The 19,350-nt window shown below is 41.8% G+C and overlaps 1 protein-coding gene across 1 annotated transcript in view; it reads right to left on the bottom strand.

Moving 5' to 3' along the window:
• The window catches only part of STK26 (serine/threonine kinase 26), a 70,537-nt gene extending 54,705 nt beyond the window's left edge, over positions 1-15,832 (bottom strand). Inside the window, exons 1-2 of the mRNA XM_070292005.1 lie at positions 15,104-15,832; positions 14,851-15,001 (exon numbers count right to left, since the gene is read on the bottom strand). Of these exons, the coding sequence (XP_070148106.1) occupies positions 14,851-14,892 (42 nt within the window). The 5' untranslated portion in view covers positions 14,893-15,001; positions 15,104-15,832. The remainder of the gene's footprint in view (positions 1-14,850; positions 15,002-15,103) is intronic.
• Positions 15,833-19,350: the final 3,518 nt, after the last annotated feature.

Genomic DNA, 19,350 nt, shown 5'->3' on the forward strand with positions numbered 1-19,350 from the left:
ACAAAGAGAAACTTTCCTAATATCTTACTGTATCCCTAATCCCACAGAAAGTACTATAAATTGCTTCCCTCCAGCAATTCTCAATGAGGTTCCATGCCCTAAGACAGGGTTTGGCAAACTTTTTCTATGAAGGACCATGTCGTAAATATCTTAAGGTTTTGTGGGCTAGGTACAGTCTGTGATCTCTGTCACATATTCTTTTTAAAGAACTCTCTAAAATTGTTTAAAAAAAAAGAATTTTTTTTTTAGCTTTCAGCCTACACACAAACAGACTGCATTCAGGATTTGGCCATTGGCTATAGCTTGCAACTGTTGCTCTACCAAATCTACTGTCTAATAAATAAACTCCTCTCTAGTGCATCTAGGATGGTTTTAGTTGTATCCTTCTTGGCAGAATTGAGAAAACATTCACTCATATCATTGTCTCTGTTTTATGGTTCAAACAGTCCCAGTGGAGAAAGGTTGCATTAGATTAACAAACCTCTGAAAACACTACTGGAAGAAGGTGATCATTATTATTGTTTAAAAAATACAGACATTCAAAAATATTTACAAGGGAGAATGAAAAATCCACATTTTTAAGGAAACTTCATTTTGTACAAAACAGAAGTCAAACATTATTGCCCCGCTCGCTACCTCTTGGAAATTTAATTACACATGGTACAAAAGTAACTACACATTAATTGCCTCAGTAGAAAATTAAATACATCCAATTCAGAATTTGCTTGGAATAAATATATGATCGCATATCTTTTATAAATAATAACCTAGTCCAGACTCCTGAGCAGAATCCCCAAGGCTCACAGTTTTACATTTGAGGAGATACATGCAGGCATTATTTCATGCTATAAAGGAACAGAACATACCATACTCTTCATTTTAGTAGTTAGGAGAAAACAATTTAGTGTCCTACTAGGAAAAAAAGGAATTAAATTCTCAAGCTCTGGAATCACGTGGCCATATTAAATAAGAATATCCTGGAAAAGGAAACGGCAATCCACTCCAGTTTTCTTGCCTGGAGAATCCCATGGACAGAGGAGCCTGATGGGCTACAGTCCATGGGGGACATGACTGAGTGACTTTACTATACCTATACCATAATTTCGGAGAAGGCAATGGCACCCCACTCCAGTACTCTTGCCTGGAAAATCCCATGGACGGAGGAGCCTGGTGGGCTGCAGTTCATGGGGTCGCGAAGAGTCGGACACGACTGAGCGACTTCACTTTCACTTTTCACTTTCATGCGTTGGAGAAGGAAATGGCAGCCCCCTCCAGTGTTCTTGCCTGGAGAATCCCAGGGATGGGGGAGCCTGGTGGGCTGCCGTCTATGGGGTCACACAGAGTCGGACACGACTGAAGCGACTTAGCAGTAGCAGCAGCATCCTTTCACAATATATGGATCATCTTTTGAGCTAAAGGGGTTTTTAAAAAATCATCTACAACTGTGCTTGCTCTTTCAATCAGGATCTTACCTACACTATGACGGTACAATGCACTATTAAAAAATAACGCCTAAAAGTAAACATATCAAAATGCTTCTGGTCATACAGATGGATTCTCCCAAAACACCTAGGTACGTGGATGGACAACAAGAGAAAGCTGTCTCTAAACCTGAACGTGGGGAGGGGCCTGCAATCCCTGGGCAGAATAGAATTTTTTTTTGTTGTTTAATATGAAGACATTTATACCTTTTAAATTACTGGAGAGTTAAAAGGCAACAATAGTGCAGTATTTGGTATCCATAGGTCTTCTTAGAAAAAAGTAATGGACTACATGCTTCTCTAGAGGTCTTCTCTCAGCCAAGACATAAATCAACTGGTGCTAAAAAGTCATTAGGCAAACTTATTTTAAAGTAAATCTGAGATGCTACTTAGCCTTGAAATGCTCCCCAAAAAACTATTTTAATCATTCCCTAAGGGAGAATTTTAAGGTCAGAACCCACTGGAGAAGTAACAATAATATCAATTCCAAGTCATTGGAAAGAAAGGTTTCTTCTCTTCAGCTTCCCCTCCCCCAAATAACAGCCCAAATTAGTTAAACAGAATCCAGTGATAATCTAGCACTTTTCCTTGTTAATGAAAAATATTCATTTTGCCTTCAGAGGCGGGAAAAGTCCACCCCAAATGACTCCAAGTGTCTAGAAACAATTTATTGGCCCAGTATGCACGTCCCCAAAATTGCACATCTTAAACAGAAAAGCAGCTGAAACCACCATCCCTATGATGTCAGCTCTTTCCCCTGATCTTTCACAAGCTTTCTCCCAACCAAAAGACTCTTTACATTTCTTGCCATAACAAATCAATTATGTAAATGTAACTTGTATCACAGAACTCATAAGCAATAAGAAAGAAACGAATTACTATTACCTCCCCAATTTCCTTTTCTGTTAGCTTTTTCTCCTCTCTGCAGAAAGCATAGAAATTTCCCATTCTAAAAAATATATAGAGAGAATTCTCAATCATTAAAGCAAAAGACTATTTTTTCCCTTCCTGGGAAAATACTCTTTCTCTTCTTCCAGAGTCCAACACCTTTTCCCTCACCTACATTTTCTGTTTGCTCATGAGGCAGCAGTAATCCTCTGGTATTATAAAATTCTACCTTCCCTAAGCAGGGTTTACACTGCAGCCTTCAAAACGATGCCTGAACCTCAGCAGATAGAAGATCCATAGCAACAGCGGTAATAGTTTTTTTCACTTGCTATTACCAGAAATCACAGTCCAAAAAGACGATGATGGAGGTGTCACCTATGCTAAAACCTCAAAATTGATTCATTATTTAACTAGTCAAATCCCACGTTTTCATTTTATGTGCCCTTTGGAAAGCCTGTGACAGAGAACCAAAGAAAAAGATCTTTCAGTGACAGTCACCATTTTTCATGAAGAGATAAATAGTTTTTTTTTTTAAAGCAGCTCTCCTATACAAGATTTTGTCACTGAAACAGAATCCAATGCCCTATCCCCTCCATTCCCTATCACCCTAAAATCTACTGTAAAGTACCTATAACAACGATAACTTCAAAATAAGAGCTTAGACAATGATCACAAGTTCCTGTTAACCAGAAGTCATTTGTATACTACTCACATGCCTCTGATTTTGCTAATAGGCAAACAGATTTATACTTATCAAAAGCAGTTCCTTTGATGCAATGGTTCTTTGTAAGACTATTCTATGGGAGAAATTAAGCAGAGAATTGAGAATCTTGATAATACCATCCTACGTAATGTTCAATTCAATTCTAATTCACTAAAATAGATTAACATTGGTACTAAACTTCATTAAAAGTTGTTTACCATGATCTGTTTCCTGTATGGAACTGACCGCTGTGAGTCCATTTTCTTTAAGAACAGTAATAACTTAAATATTAAATACAGCAAAAAGAACTAGTCATGATAAAACCGCAACATGTGTAGAATCCTGGAAACCCTGTTAAGTGTGTAGACATAGGTACATATAGACATATGTATTTGTCTTTCATAAATACATATTTAAGGATTTTTAAAATCTTTTTAAAGGTGATAAAGAATTCTATATATTTTCTATATAATAAAAATACTTAGCAAATCCATGGATACTGTAATTTCTACTGAGTACATACTTTTTACATCAATGTTACTGAATTTCTTTTATATGCAGACCGTCTTATATGACATTGCCAAATCATAATTTTCTGCTTCTTGAACTTAGTGATCATCCTATCTTTTACTCATTTTTATTTTGACAATGCACTTTTTTACTTTAAATAGTTATATCTAAAATTGGTACAGATGACTAAATACTGGCCAAAGTTGAACCTTATTTTGTTGAACAGATTTTGAAGGTTTTTCAAACACAAAATATACTCCACATATGATATACATTGCATGTGCATATAACATGGCCCCAATGAATCTTTCCCCATAAAAACATAATTTACCATACAGAGTAATGAAAAATGGATCACAAAAGTAATTTAAGTACCCTGGAAAAGAGATAGCAACCCCATAAGAGATGTGAGGAATAAGGTAAACTTATAATTTTAAACTCAAACAAATTATATTCCCTAAAGGGGAAGAAAGCCCTCAAGAAACTTATTTTAATGGTAACTAAATATCACCTGAAATGTGTGTGTTTAAAGGCTCATTTCTACACATTTTTGAACATCTTCACTGGGGCCAAATCTTTGATTCTCAAGGATAATTTTGGTTTGGTTGGTTGTGTGTTCATTTTGATATTGAAAAGTGACTTAGGTCCAAAGCTGGTGAATGAAGTGGGGGATCAAGTTTGCTCACATTGTTTGGTGTTGGCAAACTCATTAAATGGGCCCATTTGCTTCTCTTATTTCCAGTTCCAACCCTTTGTTTGTAGCTTAGTCAGTAAAAAATCTGCCTGCAGTGCAGGAGGCCGGGGTTCGATCCCTGGGTTGGGAAGATCCCCTGGAAAAGGAAATGGCAACCCACTCCAGTATCCTTGCCTGGAAAATCTCATGGACAGAGGAGCCTGGTGGGCTGCAGTCCATGGGGTCACAAAGAGTCTGGCATGACTGAGCTACTAATACTTACTTCCTTATTTAATCCTTTGTTTAAACTGAGCTCTAGGCTTTCCTACAGGATACTTGTTGGCAGATGGTAATATATTAATCTGACAGGTATAGAGAATATTTTAGAGGGCAGAAGATGGAGTCAGAAAGGCCATTTAGGAAGTGGTTTGATATTTCCTTAATGATTCTGAAGCAACTTCCTCTCCCCTCCAAGAATTTCCATATGTAAACACAAGTTGGCTTTGGAATGTGATGACCGAATGGGTATTTTTGACATAATAGCAGCTCAGAGTTAATACTTTCAGGTTTTTTTTTTTTGGGGGGGGGGTGGATAATACAGAGTGAGGGAAAGAAGTTCTATACAAAAAAAAAGATGAGATGTGTAAAAATTGGAAAAAGTTTTTTAAATGTCTATCTTTGGGGTAAATAGTGCCACTCACTGTCATTTAGGAAAGTGGCATTTTATTTCTCTTTAGCCAATTTGCATTTTCACAAGTATAAGCATAAATAGATTTCATGTACTTAAGAGAAGTGTTTACATTTGAAGGTAAGAGCATTTACTGAACTGTCAAACCTATCTGGATCAAGGGACACAGAAGTGATGGTTGACAGTGAGATTTTGAAAGCTATAAAAATTAATACAAAATTGAGTTCAGCTTCTTGGAAGGATGACTGAAAATCATGTTATTTTGATCTCTCACAATTTCATCTACTCTCTCTCTCTCTCCAGGTAGCACTTCCCATCATCCTCTTCATTCCTGAACTAACCTGTTACTACTTGCTTCTGCTTGGTTGTGTAGCCAGTGTTACAAATTCAACAGTTTGAAAAAAAACAAAAACATTTTCTCCCAAACTCAGCCATATCTTTGAGTCTTTACTGTCATGTTTTTCCCCTTCCCATGTCCAATCAATCACCAAGGTCTGGCAGTCTTCCTTGAGTGGTACTCAGAGTGGTCCCCAGACCAGCAGAGCAGTTGGGAACTCATTAAAACTGCAAGCTCATGGCCACTGCAGACCTACTTGAATCATAAAACACTGGAGCTGGGGCCTGGCAATCTGTGTTTTAAAAAGCATCCAGGTAGTTCTGATACATGCTCAAGCTTGACCATCACTGCCCTAGATCACACCCTTAACAACTAAAGCCTGGGCTATTACAATATCCACTTATTATATCTAGCCTTTCTCCAACCCAGACTGTTAGGTTACAAGCCTAATCTTCCAAAACCAAACAATAAACCACTGCTTTGATCAGTTCACTTTCTTGATTAAAAAAAAAAAAAAGTACACCTTGTTGTAGGTTGAGTTAAAAATAACTGGCTCAGTCAGGCATTCAAAGAAAGTGAAAGTTGCTCAGTCCTGTCCAATTTTTTGCGACCCCATGTACTATACAGTCCATGGAATTCTCCAGGCCAGAATATTGGAGTGGGTAGCTCTTCTCTTCTCCAGGGTATCTTCCCAACCCAGGGATTGAACCCAGGTCTCCCACACTGCAGGTGGATTCTTTACCAGTTGAGTCACCAGGGAAGCCCTCTGGCATTCAAAGCCTTTCATAATTTGGTCTTGACATAGTTCACGGTAACCTCTGTTATAGAAGGAACTTTGTATGTGCCCCTTTATGCCTGTTCTCCTGCCAGTCTCCCACTCTCCTTTAAGGGTCTGTTCAGGGCTGCTTTGCCTAAAAGCAATGTAGGGCAGTGGCAAAAACACATGTGCCTAGTATAAAGGTGTATAAATGATAGTTCCCTTCCTTAAATTGATCTTCCTTAGAATGCTGCTGCTGCTGCTAAGTCGCTTCAGTTGTGTCCGATTTTGTGCAACCCCAGAGATGGCAGCCCACCAAGCTCCGCTGTCCCTGGGATTCTCCAGGCAAGAACACTGGAGTGGGTTGCCATTTCCTTCTCCAATGCATGAAAGTGAAAAGGGAAGTGAAGTTGCTCAGTCGTGTCCGACTCTTTGCGACCCCATGGACTGCAGCCTACCAGGCTCCTCCGTCCATGGGATTTTCCAGGCAAGAGTACTGGAGTGGGGTGCCATTGCCTTCTCTACCTTGGAATGCTACTATGTCCATTTCTATCTCATTTGGTATTCATTACTATTGCCTAGAGAATTCTAAGGACAGAGGAGCCTGGCAGGCTATAATCCATGGGGTCGCAAAGAGTTGGACATGACCGAGTGACTAACACTATGACTATATGACTGACTATTGCTCTGCATTGTTAGATCTTTAAATGTGCAGATGTCTAACCTTTTCAGTTACAGTATAAACTTCTTGACTTCTTTACACTTTGTGTGTTTCAGAGATAGATATCAAGCACTATGTCCTACATCACGTAGGCCTTCCAAACTTTGCTGCTAATAATTTTCCAGCTTAAATCACCCTTTGGTGTTTCATGAAGACTAAATGTGTAAAAACATTAAACCTGGATCACCAGTATCCAACTTGGGAAGTCTATTATATTACCATTAACTGACAGAAGGAGCACATCAGAAGGCTCAGAGCAAAGTTCAGACAGAGGATCTGAAATAAAACTACAGAAGCAAACAGGACCCTAAATAATGAATTCGCTAACTGTTCTTCTCATGGGGTCAGAAGCACTTGAAAAGCACACAGTTGAAGTATGCTTCTTCCCCTGAGGCTGCTAGACACACTGACTACAGCCTCCTTAACCATAAGAGGTCAAGGTTCTATTTTCTATCCCCATACTTCGTAGCATGTGTGCATGCTTTGCTGATTGGTTTCTTTTATGCTTCTACTTAAAGTTAAGACAGGCAGCAGGAAATTGTGACCAGGGGGTCCAGAAACTTTTCCAGCTCTAGGGGGCAATAATAATGATGAACCTAGGTTCTGGGAAGAAATTATGACCTCTTGGTTTCTACTGGCTCAGTTGCCCCAACTTTTCTTGCATTAAAACCAACTTATGCCCCACCTGATTATCTATGTTGCCCATCCCTTCCCCACCACCCACTGCTGTGTTATTTATACTATGGTGCAGCAAGCAGTTAAATCCTAGCATAATATAACATACTGTAAAGTGATATGTCCCAAAGCCAATGGTTTAATGGAAAGCTGGGGGAAGGGGATAAAAAGACACTCACAGAGCTACGCAAAAATGCATTTTCAAAGAAAAATCTGGATGCATCTAGATGTTCTTGAAGTCTTTCCTCCACCTGCCAAAAATTCACTCCTTGGATTGTTACCAGACTCTACTGAAATCTGGTAGAGTAATTAACTAGTGTGCTTAGAAATTCCCTAACATATCTACTGTGGTATGGATTTCAAATCCAGTAAAACTTCATTAAATTGATACTGGGAAGCAACTTCTATGATTCAAAGCAACTGTTATTCTTCAGCTAGACACACTATTGTTCTGTAATAAACAAATTGAAAAATTCAATGATGGGTGATTTAAACCCTACTTTTTTCAGTCCTTCGCATTTTAAATTGATAGGGTTTTACAAATTTTTCCTCACTTAAAAAAAATACCACTAAGAACACTATCTCTTGTTACAAGGATCTTAATGAAACATTGAAAAGGTTTTGTTCTGTAAATGTTTTCCATGAGAAAAAGATAAAAACACAGTGCCTTGGATTTCCTCAGCAGTGCCTTCGTGAAATTACTTGATCACAAAGGAGGAAAGTGGACCTTCAAAAAAAGATAATTAGGATATTTTTAACCTGTAGACCTAAGCTGTCTACAATTTTGTTTACTCTAGTCCCCAGGAAGGGTGAACCACGGTTTTGTTCATATTTTGCTAGAATATCCAAAGCTGTTGTACCAATGGCTAATCTGGTATTTTAGGATGCGGGTCATTCTAATCCATGACTGTAGGATAAATGAAGGGAAAAGAAAGCTCAGTGGGTTGCTGTCAGAGGTATGCTGGAACAAGTCCAGAAGAGGCTGACAGGGAGTAAGCTCTATTCTCAGTGAAAGGTGATGGGGAGAGACAAGCAGGAATAGAGGGGAAGGATGGGATCTGCTTGGCACTAGGTCTCTTGGTTTCTCTGAATGTGCATTTCAGAAGATCTGCTTGAATTATATGGGATTTGGGGGAGGGACAACATCCATGGGATAGGTCACACAGTGAGCCATTAAACAAAGACACCTCAATATCAGTGAAATTTATCAGATTCTTTCTAATGACAGCTGGGACAGAGAAGTAAAGAGGTTTTATTTATTTGTTTGTATTTTTTTTTGACAGGGGGACACAGGCAAGGGACAAACGGTTATTTTTCTCAAAGACATAAATTTGTCTGAAATCAGCCCTAGCTACTAGGGGAGCAATGAGGGCTCCTCTTTCTCTCAAAGGTCTTGGAAGACAAGAATAAGAGTTTCAGTGCGTGGACAGCTGATTAGTTACCAGTATATTTTGTTAGACCGATCACATATAATGCATTTTTAGTAAGTAGAAAATGTCTTCAGTGTGCACACATAAATTAGCCTTCACGATCTACAAGAATTCAAGCAGAACACAATATATTTACAAAAACAGAATGGAAAAGTCAGAAATTTCTAGTCTATATGTACTGTACTCACGAACCAACACTTTTACACATAATTCATACCTAATGGAAAAGAGAAGTAAAATAGATGGTCCCTGCCTGTAAGAAATTTACAACCTAGTTTGAGAGACAAGTATAACATATATAATTAGGAAAAATCTAAGGCAGTATATAAACCAAGGACTGGACTGTCTGCTACTGACAAGGGATATAATAGGTGCTGGAAAATGGGAGTGATTACTGTAGTCTGGAATGTTCAGAGAGAGTTCATGGAGAAAGTAAGATGGAGACCTTGAAAATCAGGTAGGGTCTGGCCATTCAGTGATTACTGAATTGTAACTGGCATGGTAGAACAAAACAGCTTTCTTGTTGGGGAGTAGAAATAACTAAGTATAGATCTGTAGAGAGGAGCCAGATGACAGGAAGTCTGGAAAGCTAAGCAGAAGACTTCAGGTCTGGTGGTGGTGGTATTTGTGTGGGTGTTTTGGGGTGGGGGTGGGAGACTGGATTTCAATAGGAAAACTGTAGGTTACCAAGCAGGAGTGAGAAGAGATAGTGGCAGTGTTTTCATGTGATTAGCCTAGCATTGTTTGGCAGAATGAACTGCCCATATACATCATAACACCTTTGATGAAAGAGTTCAAAATATACTCCACAGATGATAGTTAACTCATCCTAATAACATTTCATAGAGGCAAAGGAAACGCAGCTTTTATTATTCCCCACTTTGTAGATGATGTGCTCAAGGTCACTGAATAAACGAAAGGCAGAATAAAAAACCCCACAGGATCACAACATTCAGTGGTTCCTAGGTACCGGCTAAATTATATTATCTTATTTGCTATGACTCAGGCAATGGAGGTACATGATGGACCTTTGTCCTCTTGTGCCATTTTTAGACCCTCCTTAGTGTTCAAGGCACATGTCCTACCATGAGCAATTCCTGTTTACTCTCTGTTCAGCCCCAGCCTGCTTACCCCATACTTTGCAACTACCTCCAACTCTCCCAGCTAAGAACTGTCTTTGATCATTCTGATTCAGCTAGTCTTCTCCCATCATCAGCAACATATTCAACATCTCTGTATCAATCACCTACCAACCAAGACAATGGTTTGGGTTTACGTATTAGTGCAAGCACTGCTTTCTATTTCTTTCTATCTCAAATTACAAAGCTGATTAGTCCCTTCAGAAGGTGGAAGGAAGGTAAGAAACCTACATACTAGATTCTGACACCAAGCTGAATTCCTTCTCCAATTTAGGTTTCATGATGAGAGTAAAATAATTCCTCCCCCACCCCCAGTTAACTCCTTCCTGATCCTGACGCATTTGCTCATCCCCGAATGCATCTTAAATCACCATTCCTTTTCTTACAATCCTCCACCTTAGCTTCCTGCCTCATGAGGGCCCTCACTCCAACATGCTCTCTGACATTATGACCTCTCCCTCCTTCGTGGCTCCCATCCTTCAGTTTCAAGTAAAGAAACCGGCCAAAAGTAAATGCTCAGTAAATGTCTGATGAATGACTAAGGCTCCAGATCTATCTCTTCAAGTATTCGCTGGACATTTTTAAAACTGGCTTTACTGAGGCATGTTGATATACAAAAAAAAAAAACTGTACATATTTAATGTATACAATTTGATGGGTTTGTACATATACATACACCTTTGAAACCATCTCCACAGTCAAGGTAACAGACATACAGCTCTACATTTTTGTCATCCTGCTGTTACCTCAAACTTCACAAGCCTGCAACAGAAATCATTAATATTCTACCAGATCTGACTCTTCTCCCTGACCTTCCAGCTTTTTTTTGGATGTACCATAATTGTCCCAGTTCCCCATATTCGATATCACAATGGCTTCGATGCTTTCTTCTGTACCTGGCTAATTTTAAGTCTAGTAATTATATACTAGTAATTATATGTACTCATAGTACAAGGCATATGGAAGGCAATCAGTCAATGCAAGGTCCATTGCATCTGTATAGATATGACAGCCTCATTGAAGTAGCCTCAGTTGATCAAACTACCTGAAGTCTCTCAATCCTCCACTTCATCTACTCATCCAATCTTAAGATTTCTCTTCCTATATATAACTTTGTTCATTAAGCCTTTCTTACTTAACAATAGTGGCTAGTCCGAAGGCCAAACCCTTCCCCAGCATTCAAGAACTGCCACAATCTGGACCCAATCAAGTCTTCTAATCTTACCTCCTACTATTTCTCTATTGCAATTCTTCATCATAGTCCAAGTGATTTTTATCCCATGACCAAGATTATATGGACCCTAACAATCTTTTGGGGGCAAGACTTCAACTCTTCCAGTCAAAACCCTCTATTACAGAGTAAGTATCATAGATTTTGCATTATTTCATGTTTCATGTACTAGATTTAATTCCCCAACAACATTTTAAGATCTTTAAGGGCAGGCATTGTGTAGCATACTTCTGTATCCTTCCCAGAACCCAGTAACTAGGTTCACCAATGCAAGAAAAGGTTTTCCACCTCTTAGATAAAAGTATTCAATAATGTGTTCATTAATCCTTAACCTTCATTTCCATCTCACATCTAAAATAACAACCGTTTAAAAACCGTACCACCTTGATCATATTTAAAGATACGTGAAGGCTAATGTTTAAATTCTTTAGCACGAAGTTAAAAAAATTCTTTCACAAGAGGCATAACATAATAACAGTTAGTACTCTAATTCAACATTTAACTTCATTCTCTCACCCACACTTTATGAAAGATTTAACACCCAATTTAGAACACTTGTCTTCATAAATACTCATGCAGTTTCTAAGGGGAAATATCTTAAACTTAAGTATGATTTACAACTGTGAACTTCAAAGAAACAACATGTTTTAAATCATTAAAGAGTAAATATTTGAGTGGAAAGAAACAGGTTTGTTGGTTTATTTTGTTTAAGTTGTGCTTTAAATATTTTTCAAGAGTTCAGCTCCTGGTATGGAAAATTCCTTTAGCGATATACTACAGAAATAAGCACAAATTAAGCATCAAAAAATTCATATCCTTTACATTTGGTGTAATATAGCAAACATTTCATTACCACAATATTAAGAAATATTAACAATACGAGTCTGAATAACTAATTCATAAGGAAGGGTTTTAACTGGACCAAATCCTGGGTTTTCTTTCGTCACTCCAAGTTTCTTTTCTATTTTAAACTAGAGGCAACAGAAATTTCTTTGTTTGAATGTCAGGAATGCTGGAAGTCTTAAGTGATAGAACAGGTAGCTCGACTTCACGTCTCTCCTCAGGGGGAGAAAAACACTGCGGGTAAAGTAATTTTGTTTTTATTTCTGGAAAAATCATTTTTCCATCAATCTTCATAATTCCCTAAAATAAACTGTTAAAAAGTTACTGGCCAGTCGACCACTTCACCCTGATTTGTGGAAATACTATACATTAATTTCAGGAACACATGGCTAACTCAAGTTTTCTCACTACTGTGAAGATCTAAAAGTTGCTCCTAACTCTTGCAGAAAAAATTTTTACAAGCTCGTGATATATTCCTGCATCTCATTTTCACTACTTTTAAACAAAAGAATAGTCACAGTAGTCTAGGCATGAGAGTCACGCTGCTAATCATCAAATTTGTTTTTAGGATACCCCACAATTTTAACTGTGGAAAACCTGTTTGTTGCCCCAAATGCTTAAGAACCACATCTACAGAGAGCATGGAAATAAGAAGGTAAGAATTTACCATTTCATTCAGACAGAGACAGTGACAAGTATTCCTCTCTTCTTGGCAAATGTTGAGATGATTGCCCTTCCCAAAGCCATCACAACTTTGGGTAGGAATAAAATGAAAGGCAGAATTTATCATTTAAAATATGAGACTCACATTCTAACCCACCTTAATGAAGACTTTTAAAAATTAAAAAATTCAAAAGATAGGGAAATCAGATAATGAAACAAAGCAAGGAGCCATAAGAAATACTGAACAGTAAGGAGTTCCTAAACCATGTAAATCAAATAAAGGCAAATCAAATAAGGACCAGAAACCATATAAATCAAATAAAGTCAAGACAAATGAAATAAAGACCAGAAACCATTTTCTCCTCAGCACGCAGGGTTCCCCAGAATCAAACTTGATCGGGAGGTGCTCACTCTGCTGACGCACGCACGCAGGCAGCGCGTGCACACAATGGAGCGAGGAGTACTGAGACACTCCGAGACAAACTTCACATGCGGACTCTTCTACTCCCCGAAGGAAAGGAGAGCACGGTGGGAAAGTTTCCCCACTTTCTTCCACATCAGACAGAGCAAAACTGTAGTTGATAAGGCAAACTACTAATTCTCTCGACATAATCAAAGGCACAACTGAATGAATGGGGTGAGGGGCAGTGGCTGGGGGGAAGGAGGGAGGGAAGGAGAGGGTGGCGTGAGAAGAAGGAAGTTTGAGGCATTTTGTAAAGCTTGAATGGATTAACCTTTTAAAAGGCCCTGATGTCTCGCATTTCCCTTTTGCTTCCTTTTCTTTTTTCTTTTTTTTTTTAATGAACTACATCGATTTCCTGGGACTCAACCCAGACTTATCCTATATTTAGCTGAAAGGCCTGGTGCCTAGGACACACAGGAGTCCTAAGTTAGATATATGTCCGATACAAACAGTCCTTTGGGGGGAAAGCACTTTAAAAATCACTTTTTTCGTGTGATCATGCATCAAATATGACCAACTGTTATTTTTTTTAAGATGAATTCCATGCATTATTTAGTAAATTAAGGCCCCAATCCATGGCGCTTTGATTTCTACTAGCAACATAAGCTATTTACCAAACATTTTTTTCTGAACTTAGAAAACGTTTGCTTTCACATTTTTAGAAGATAATGAGGCTTAAGTGCTTCTAGTCTTTTACCTATTCATAAGTGGGGGTGTTTAGGCTGTCTAGCAAAGGAAAAAAAATAAAACGTGAATGCTTAAAAGCTACTCAACTTGGATAACATTTAGTAGATAGCTTGAAATGCACCGATTCAAAAACCTAACAATGCAGAAAGTTTGTGGACATAGCTTGTTTCTTCTTTAATAAAATGAAAATGTAAGGGGGAAGGGCTGGTAAGATGTAAAAGATAAAAAGTTAGGTCCCAGGCCGTAATATCTTGTCGTCCAGGACAAAAAGCTTTGCAACAACCACACTGCCACAGCCCTCCGGTGGGAAAGGCTGGGGGCGGGGGCGGGGGCGGGGGCGGGGGCGGGAGAGTCATCACCACCGCTGCTCTAACTTAGGACCCTGCGTTTCTCACACCCCACTACGGGCTGCGCCCGGTGGGGGGAGCGAGACACAACTTGGCCCCAAAGCAGCAGCCCCAAAAGGGGAAAAAAGTCACCTCGCTCTTTGCTCTACGCACACAGGAAGAGCCCAATTCAAAGCCGCCACCACCGACACCCCCTTGCCTTGCTCCGCCCCAACTTGTGTGTGTGTAAGCACCACTTGCGTTTTACCCAACGAATTCCGAGACACCTCCATCTCTTCCAAGTGAAGTGCTTCCATTCCCACCCCCACAAGCGCACCAGCTCAGCCGGCGCAGGTGTCCCGCCCCTGCCTGTTTTAACACCCCCCCGCAGCCCCCGGCATCCCCAAAGAGCCGCGCGCCCCAGTCCCTCCGCGCCCGGCCGGCACACTGCACCGCCTAGCTTACACGCCGGGAAACACCGAGAGCTCTCCGTCCGGGTCACCTGGCCGGAGCGCCCGGCCCGGCTTCGGTCGGGGAAGCCCCGGGCCGCCTCTCGTCGCCGGCGCCCAGCGCGGAGCGCGCCCCGAGCTCCCGGGCAGTCACGTGGACGGCGGGGGCGGCCCGGGCGTCCTCACCTGCATCCCGGGCACTTGGACCGCCACCGGTGAGTGGGCCATGAAGGCGAAAGCGGCTCCGCGCGGCTTCGGCGGCGGCGGCGCCTCGGGCTCCGACTGGCTCCTCCTCCGGGGGTAGGTCGGCGGCCCTCTCAGGCTTTTCGACCCGGGCCTGGAAGGACACACACGAGTTGGGTGACAGGGCGGGGGGCGCGCGCGGCCCGGGGCCGGGAGGTGGGCGGTCCGCCGCGAGGCTCCCCGGGACTCAGTCTACCTTTCTGGCGCCCGCCCGCCGCTCTGGCCGCCGCCTCCGCTGCCGCTGCTGTTGCTCCCGAGCGCCCGACGCCGTGTGTGGCAGTGGCCGGGACCTGGGCTCCAGTGATGCCGCTCGTCTGCGCCTCGCCGCTTTAGGAAGAGGAGGTGGAGGCGCCCCAGCCACCCGCCCGTTCGCCGGGCCCGGGAGGCGGTTGGGGGCGGTTCCGCCGCTGGCCCTGCCCCCGCCCCGCCGCCGGGCGGTGTCAGGAGAGCTAGGACTGCGCTGGGAAGGGGCTCGGCTGGGGCTCCTGGAGCCCGACAAGAGGGAGGCTCTCCTGGCCCACGGAGAGGAGAGCTCGGGGACTGGAGGGCGTGGAGCACGGCTCGGCCTGGAGAGAGAAGGGAAGAGTTCGGGTGACCCGCGGGGTCCGAGGGCGTCCCGGGCGCGGCCACGTTGCAGGCAGGCTTGCGAGGGCACGGGCGGCGCAGCCTCGGAGAAGTGTTGAGTTGAAACTTGGCGGGCGTCGGAATTCCTTCTCGAGTCCTCGACGTGGTCGAGGGCGGGGGCGCAGAGAGCCGCCGAGTCCGAGTCAGCGGACCCCTGCTCTCCCCCGCGTGTCCCCAGCTGGGGCCGCGCCGCTGGGCGGGGTCCGTGGCCGCTCTCCTCTTTCCGGATTCCCCGCCCCCCGTCAGGCTTCAGGTGCCTTAAAACTGGGGTTACCCCTACCTCTTGGGCTACCAGTTGGGCGGTTGTGGGGGAGGGCGATCAGACTGGGGCTTCTCCGCATCACAAGCACGTGTAAGAGAGACGGAAGTTGGAAAACAGATGGCACCTAGGCAGAAAAATGAATGAGGAAATAGAGGCCTGGGAAATGAGATTGGGTCATTCGCAGGACGTATTATTGAATTCAGCATACAGAGCAGTGGTTTCGGCAAGTCCCTGCCTCCACCCCATTTGAAGTTCCACTCCAGCAGGGAGGTAGACTCTTCGGAGAGTAACCTAACAGTAACGAGATTAAAAATAATAATAATAGCAATTGCAGTCATCTCATTAGGAAGGCACCTTTGGGAAACCACAAGTGCCAGTTTAAAATGAGGATGGAGTTCCCTGACTTGCAGGTTATTGTAGGGCTGTACCCACCATGGTGTTGGGGCTCTGGCAGACGAGAAATGTTTCTCTTGTTCCTTTTGAATCTGTCTCAAAAGATAGCATGTCATTGTTATCAATATATTTAGCTATCGTTAATGAGTTCCATTTTCTGTCAGGGACCGCTAAGTGCTATGTGTGTGTGTGCATGTGTGTGTGTGTGTGTGTCTTGCCTTACTGAATCTTCACAAGGGCCCTCTGAGGTCATATTACCTTTCTTCCATTTTACTGAAATGCAAAAAAAGGCTCAGTGAGCTTGAATAATTTGACCCAAATATCACATAATTAAGAAGTGGGAGGGCTGGGAATTCAAACTCAGGTCCTTCTGACTTTTAAGATCTGCTCTCTTAACAACTGTCAAGTATACAGAACAGTATTGTTAACTATAAGTCACAGTGCCATACATCACATCCCCAGAATGTAACAATCTTCTAACTGGAGATTTGAGCCCTTTGACCACCTTTACCTGTTTCCTGCATCACCCTCCCCTGGCAACCACCAAACTACCCTCTGTGTCTGTAAGTTTGGTATTTTTTTAGATTCCCTGTGTAAGTGAGATCATATAGTATTTGTCTGTCTCTGTCTGACATTGCACTTAGCATAACGCCCTCAAAGTCCATCCACATTGTCACAAATGGCAGGATTTCCTTTTATAGCCAAATAATATTCCTTTGCATGTATATACAGCACACTTTCTGTATCCATTCAGATGATAAAGGATATCCTCAATTCCAGGCCCTCCGTACTTCCAACCTGACGATAGGCCTCAATCCAGTCTGGATTTCCCACCATCCCAGTTCACACTTAATGCCAGCCTGACCAGAAACCTACAGTGTCATGTAAACTCCATAGTGGTTCCCTGGGATTCTTTTTAAAGTGCAGATTTTGATTTAGCAAGCTTGGAGTGGGTCCAAGATTCTGCATTGCTAACCGGTCCCTGGGTGGTACGATAGTGCTGATTCTTAGACCACACCTTCAGTAGCAAGGGTCTGAATCAAGCTCCATCATTTAAGGCCCATCTCATGTCCCAACCCCACTGATTCTTCTGTGTTGCTACAGGCCTTCTTTCAGACTCTTCCTATTGCATGTTGGTGGGAGCAGCACTCACATTGTAGTTCTTTTCTCCTTATATCATGCATTTCATTTGCTTCTCACATAAGAATTATTTGGATAGAATGTCAGCTTTTTGAGGGCAAGATTTATGTTGGTTATGTTCATTGCAGTATCCTCAGAGCCTAGAACAATGTATGGCACACAGGAAACCCTCAGTAGATATTCATTGAATGAATGAACGGATGGATTTCCTTTCAATTCTTCGCTGAGTTTGGTATAGTGCTAGTTGGTATAGTGTTTTATTGATAGCCTGGTTCAACTCTCATTTTTTTGTCTTCTAAATTCTTTTCTGTTACTTTAATTTCACAACTACTTAAAAGGGCAAGTTGTATAACTTTAATAAATAATGTAAACATATGTACGAAGTGACTTTTCCTGACATGATTTTGTGCTAGAGTTATATAAGCATGTGGAAGACTGAATGCTACATTTTGAGACCTGAACTATCGAGGCATTTCCTTAGAAACACTGCGTTTGAGATCTTGCTGAACTTTCTACCTTTCTCTAGCTTTTGTGCTATTAAATAAACTCTTTGTTGTTATTATTGATAGATATCTCTTGGGTTTTTACATGGAGTTACTTGTAATTACTTTGGCCACCTCATGCGAAGAGTTGACTGATTGGAGAAGACCCTGATGCTGGGAGGGATTGGGGGCAGGAGGAGAAGGGGATGACAGAGGATGAGATGGCTGGATGGCATCACTGACTCGATGGACATGAGTTTGAGTGAACTCCGGGAGTGCCTGGTGTGCTGTGATTCATGGGGTCGCAAAGAGTCGGACATGACTGAGCTACTGAATTGAACTGAACTTGTCATTTGCTTATGCTTTTTCATGTGTCTATTTCTTAATTTAAAAAAATGACAAGAAACTCAAGGATGCTTTTGTTATCCCCCACACAAAAGGGCACATGAATATTTTTACTCCAAAATGTCAGCCTAGAGTCTGATAATATATTACAATGTGTTCCCACAGCTTGAAGGGAGATACCATATCTTATGTTCTGAGTAGCCCCAGAGGGTGTGACATAGTGTCTGAGATCAGATTTGGTACTTGCTTAATTGATGTGACCTGAGTGGCTATGAATACTGAATAGCCATATAAATAAAGTAAAATTATATACTAATTATATGCTTAATTATATATTAAGCAAAGTCAGTGAATTCCAAGTTAGACTGTATCCTTGAGCCCAGCAGAAGTTAATAATTAAAATTAACAACCTGTGGCTTCAGTTTCTTGACATTTGTCATGCCCCCAATATTAAATATTTGATTTTTCCTATGTTTATAAATATTTACTGAGTGGATTGGGCCCATAGCTAAAGTGTAGATAGACAAAAGTGGCCAAACTTTAATGTAGGCAATAATGGGGTCATGCATTAGGACAATGGTTCTCAACCAGGGGAAAATTTGCTTCCTGGAGACATTTTTGGTTGTCAGAAATTAGGGGGTGGGAAGGGTGCTACTGGTAGCAGGTAAAGGTCAGAGACAGTCGTGCCTGATTCATTGTGACCCCATGGACTGCTGCCCACCAGGCTCCTCTGTCCATGAGATTTTCCAGGCAAGGATACTGGAGTGGGTTGCCATTTCCTTCTCCAGGGGATCTTCCCAACCCAGGGGTCGAACCCAGTCTCCTGCACTGCAGGCAGATTCTTTACTGACTAAGCTACAAGGGAAGCCCAGTCTGATGCACAGGGCTGCCCTTACAACTCAGGATTAGCCAGCCCTAAATGTCAGTGGTGCCTGCGTTTGAAACACCATGCTCTATACTCTTTGCATTAGGGGTTACTAACCAGGTAACAAGACTCTAAGAATCCCTGTTCCCTGAATATTTCAGTTCAGTGTGGTGGGTGGGGTTAAAACAAACAATCCCACAGGATACTGGGCCACATCAAGGGAGTACTGGAAACAAAGCAGTATTTTTAAGCTACCTTTGTATAAACTATAGATCATCTGCCACCAACGAGTGACTACTGCTTAATGAAAACTACTATTGGACAGAAAATAA

The sequence above is a fragment of the Ovis canadensis genome, chromosome X (assembly GCF_042477335.2).
Source record: "Ovis canadensis isolate MfBH-ARS-UI-01 breed Bighorn chromosome X, ARS-UI_OviCan_v2, whole genome shotgun sequence".
NCBI classification, from domain to species: Eukaryota; Metazoa; Chordata; class Mammalia; order Artiodactyla; family Bovidae; genus Ovis; species Ovis canadensis.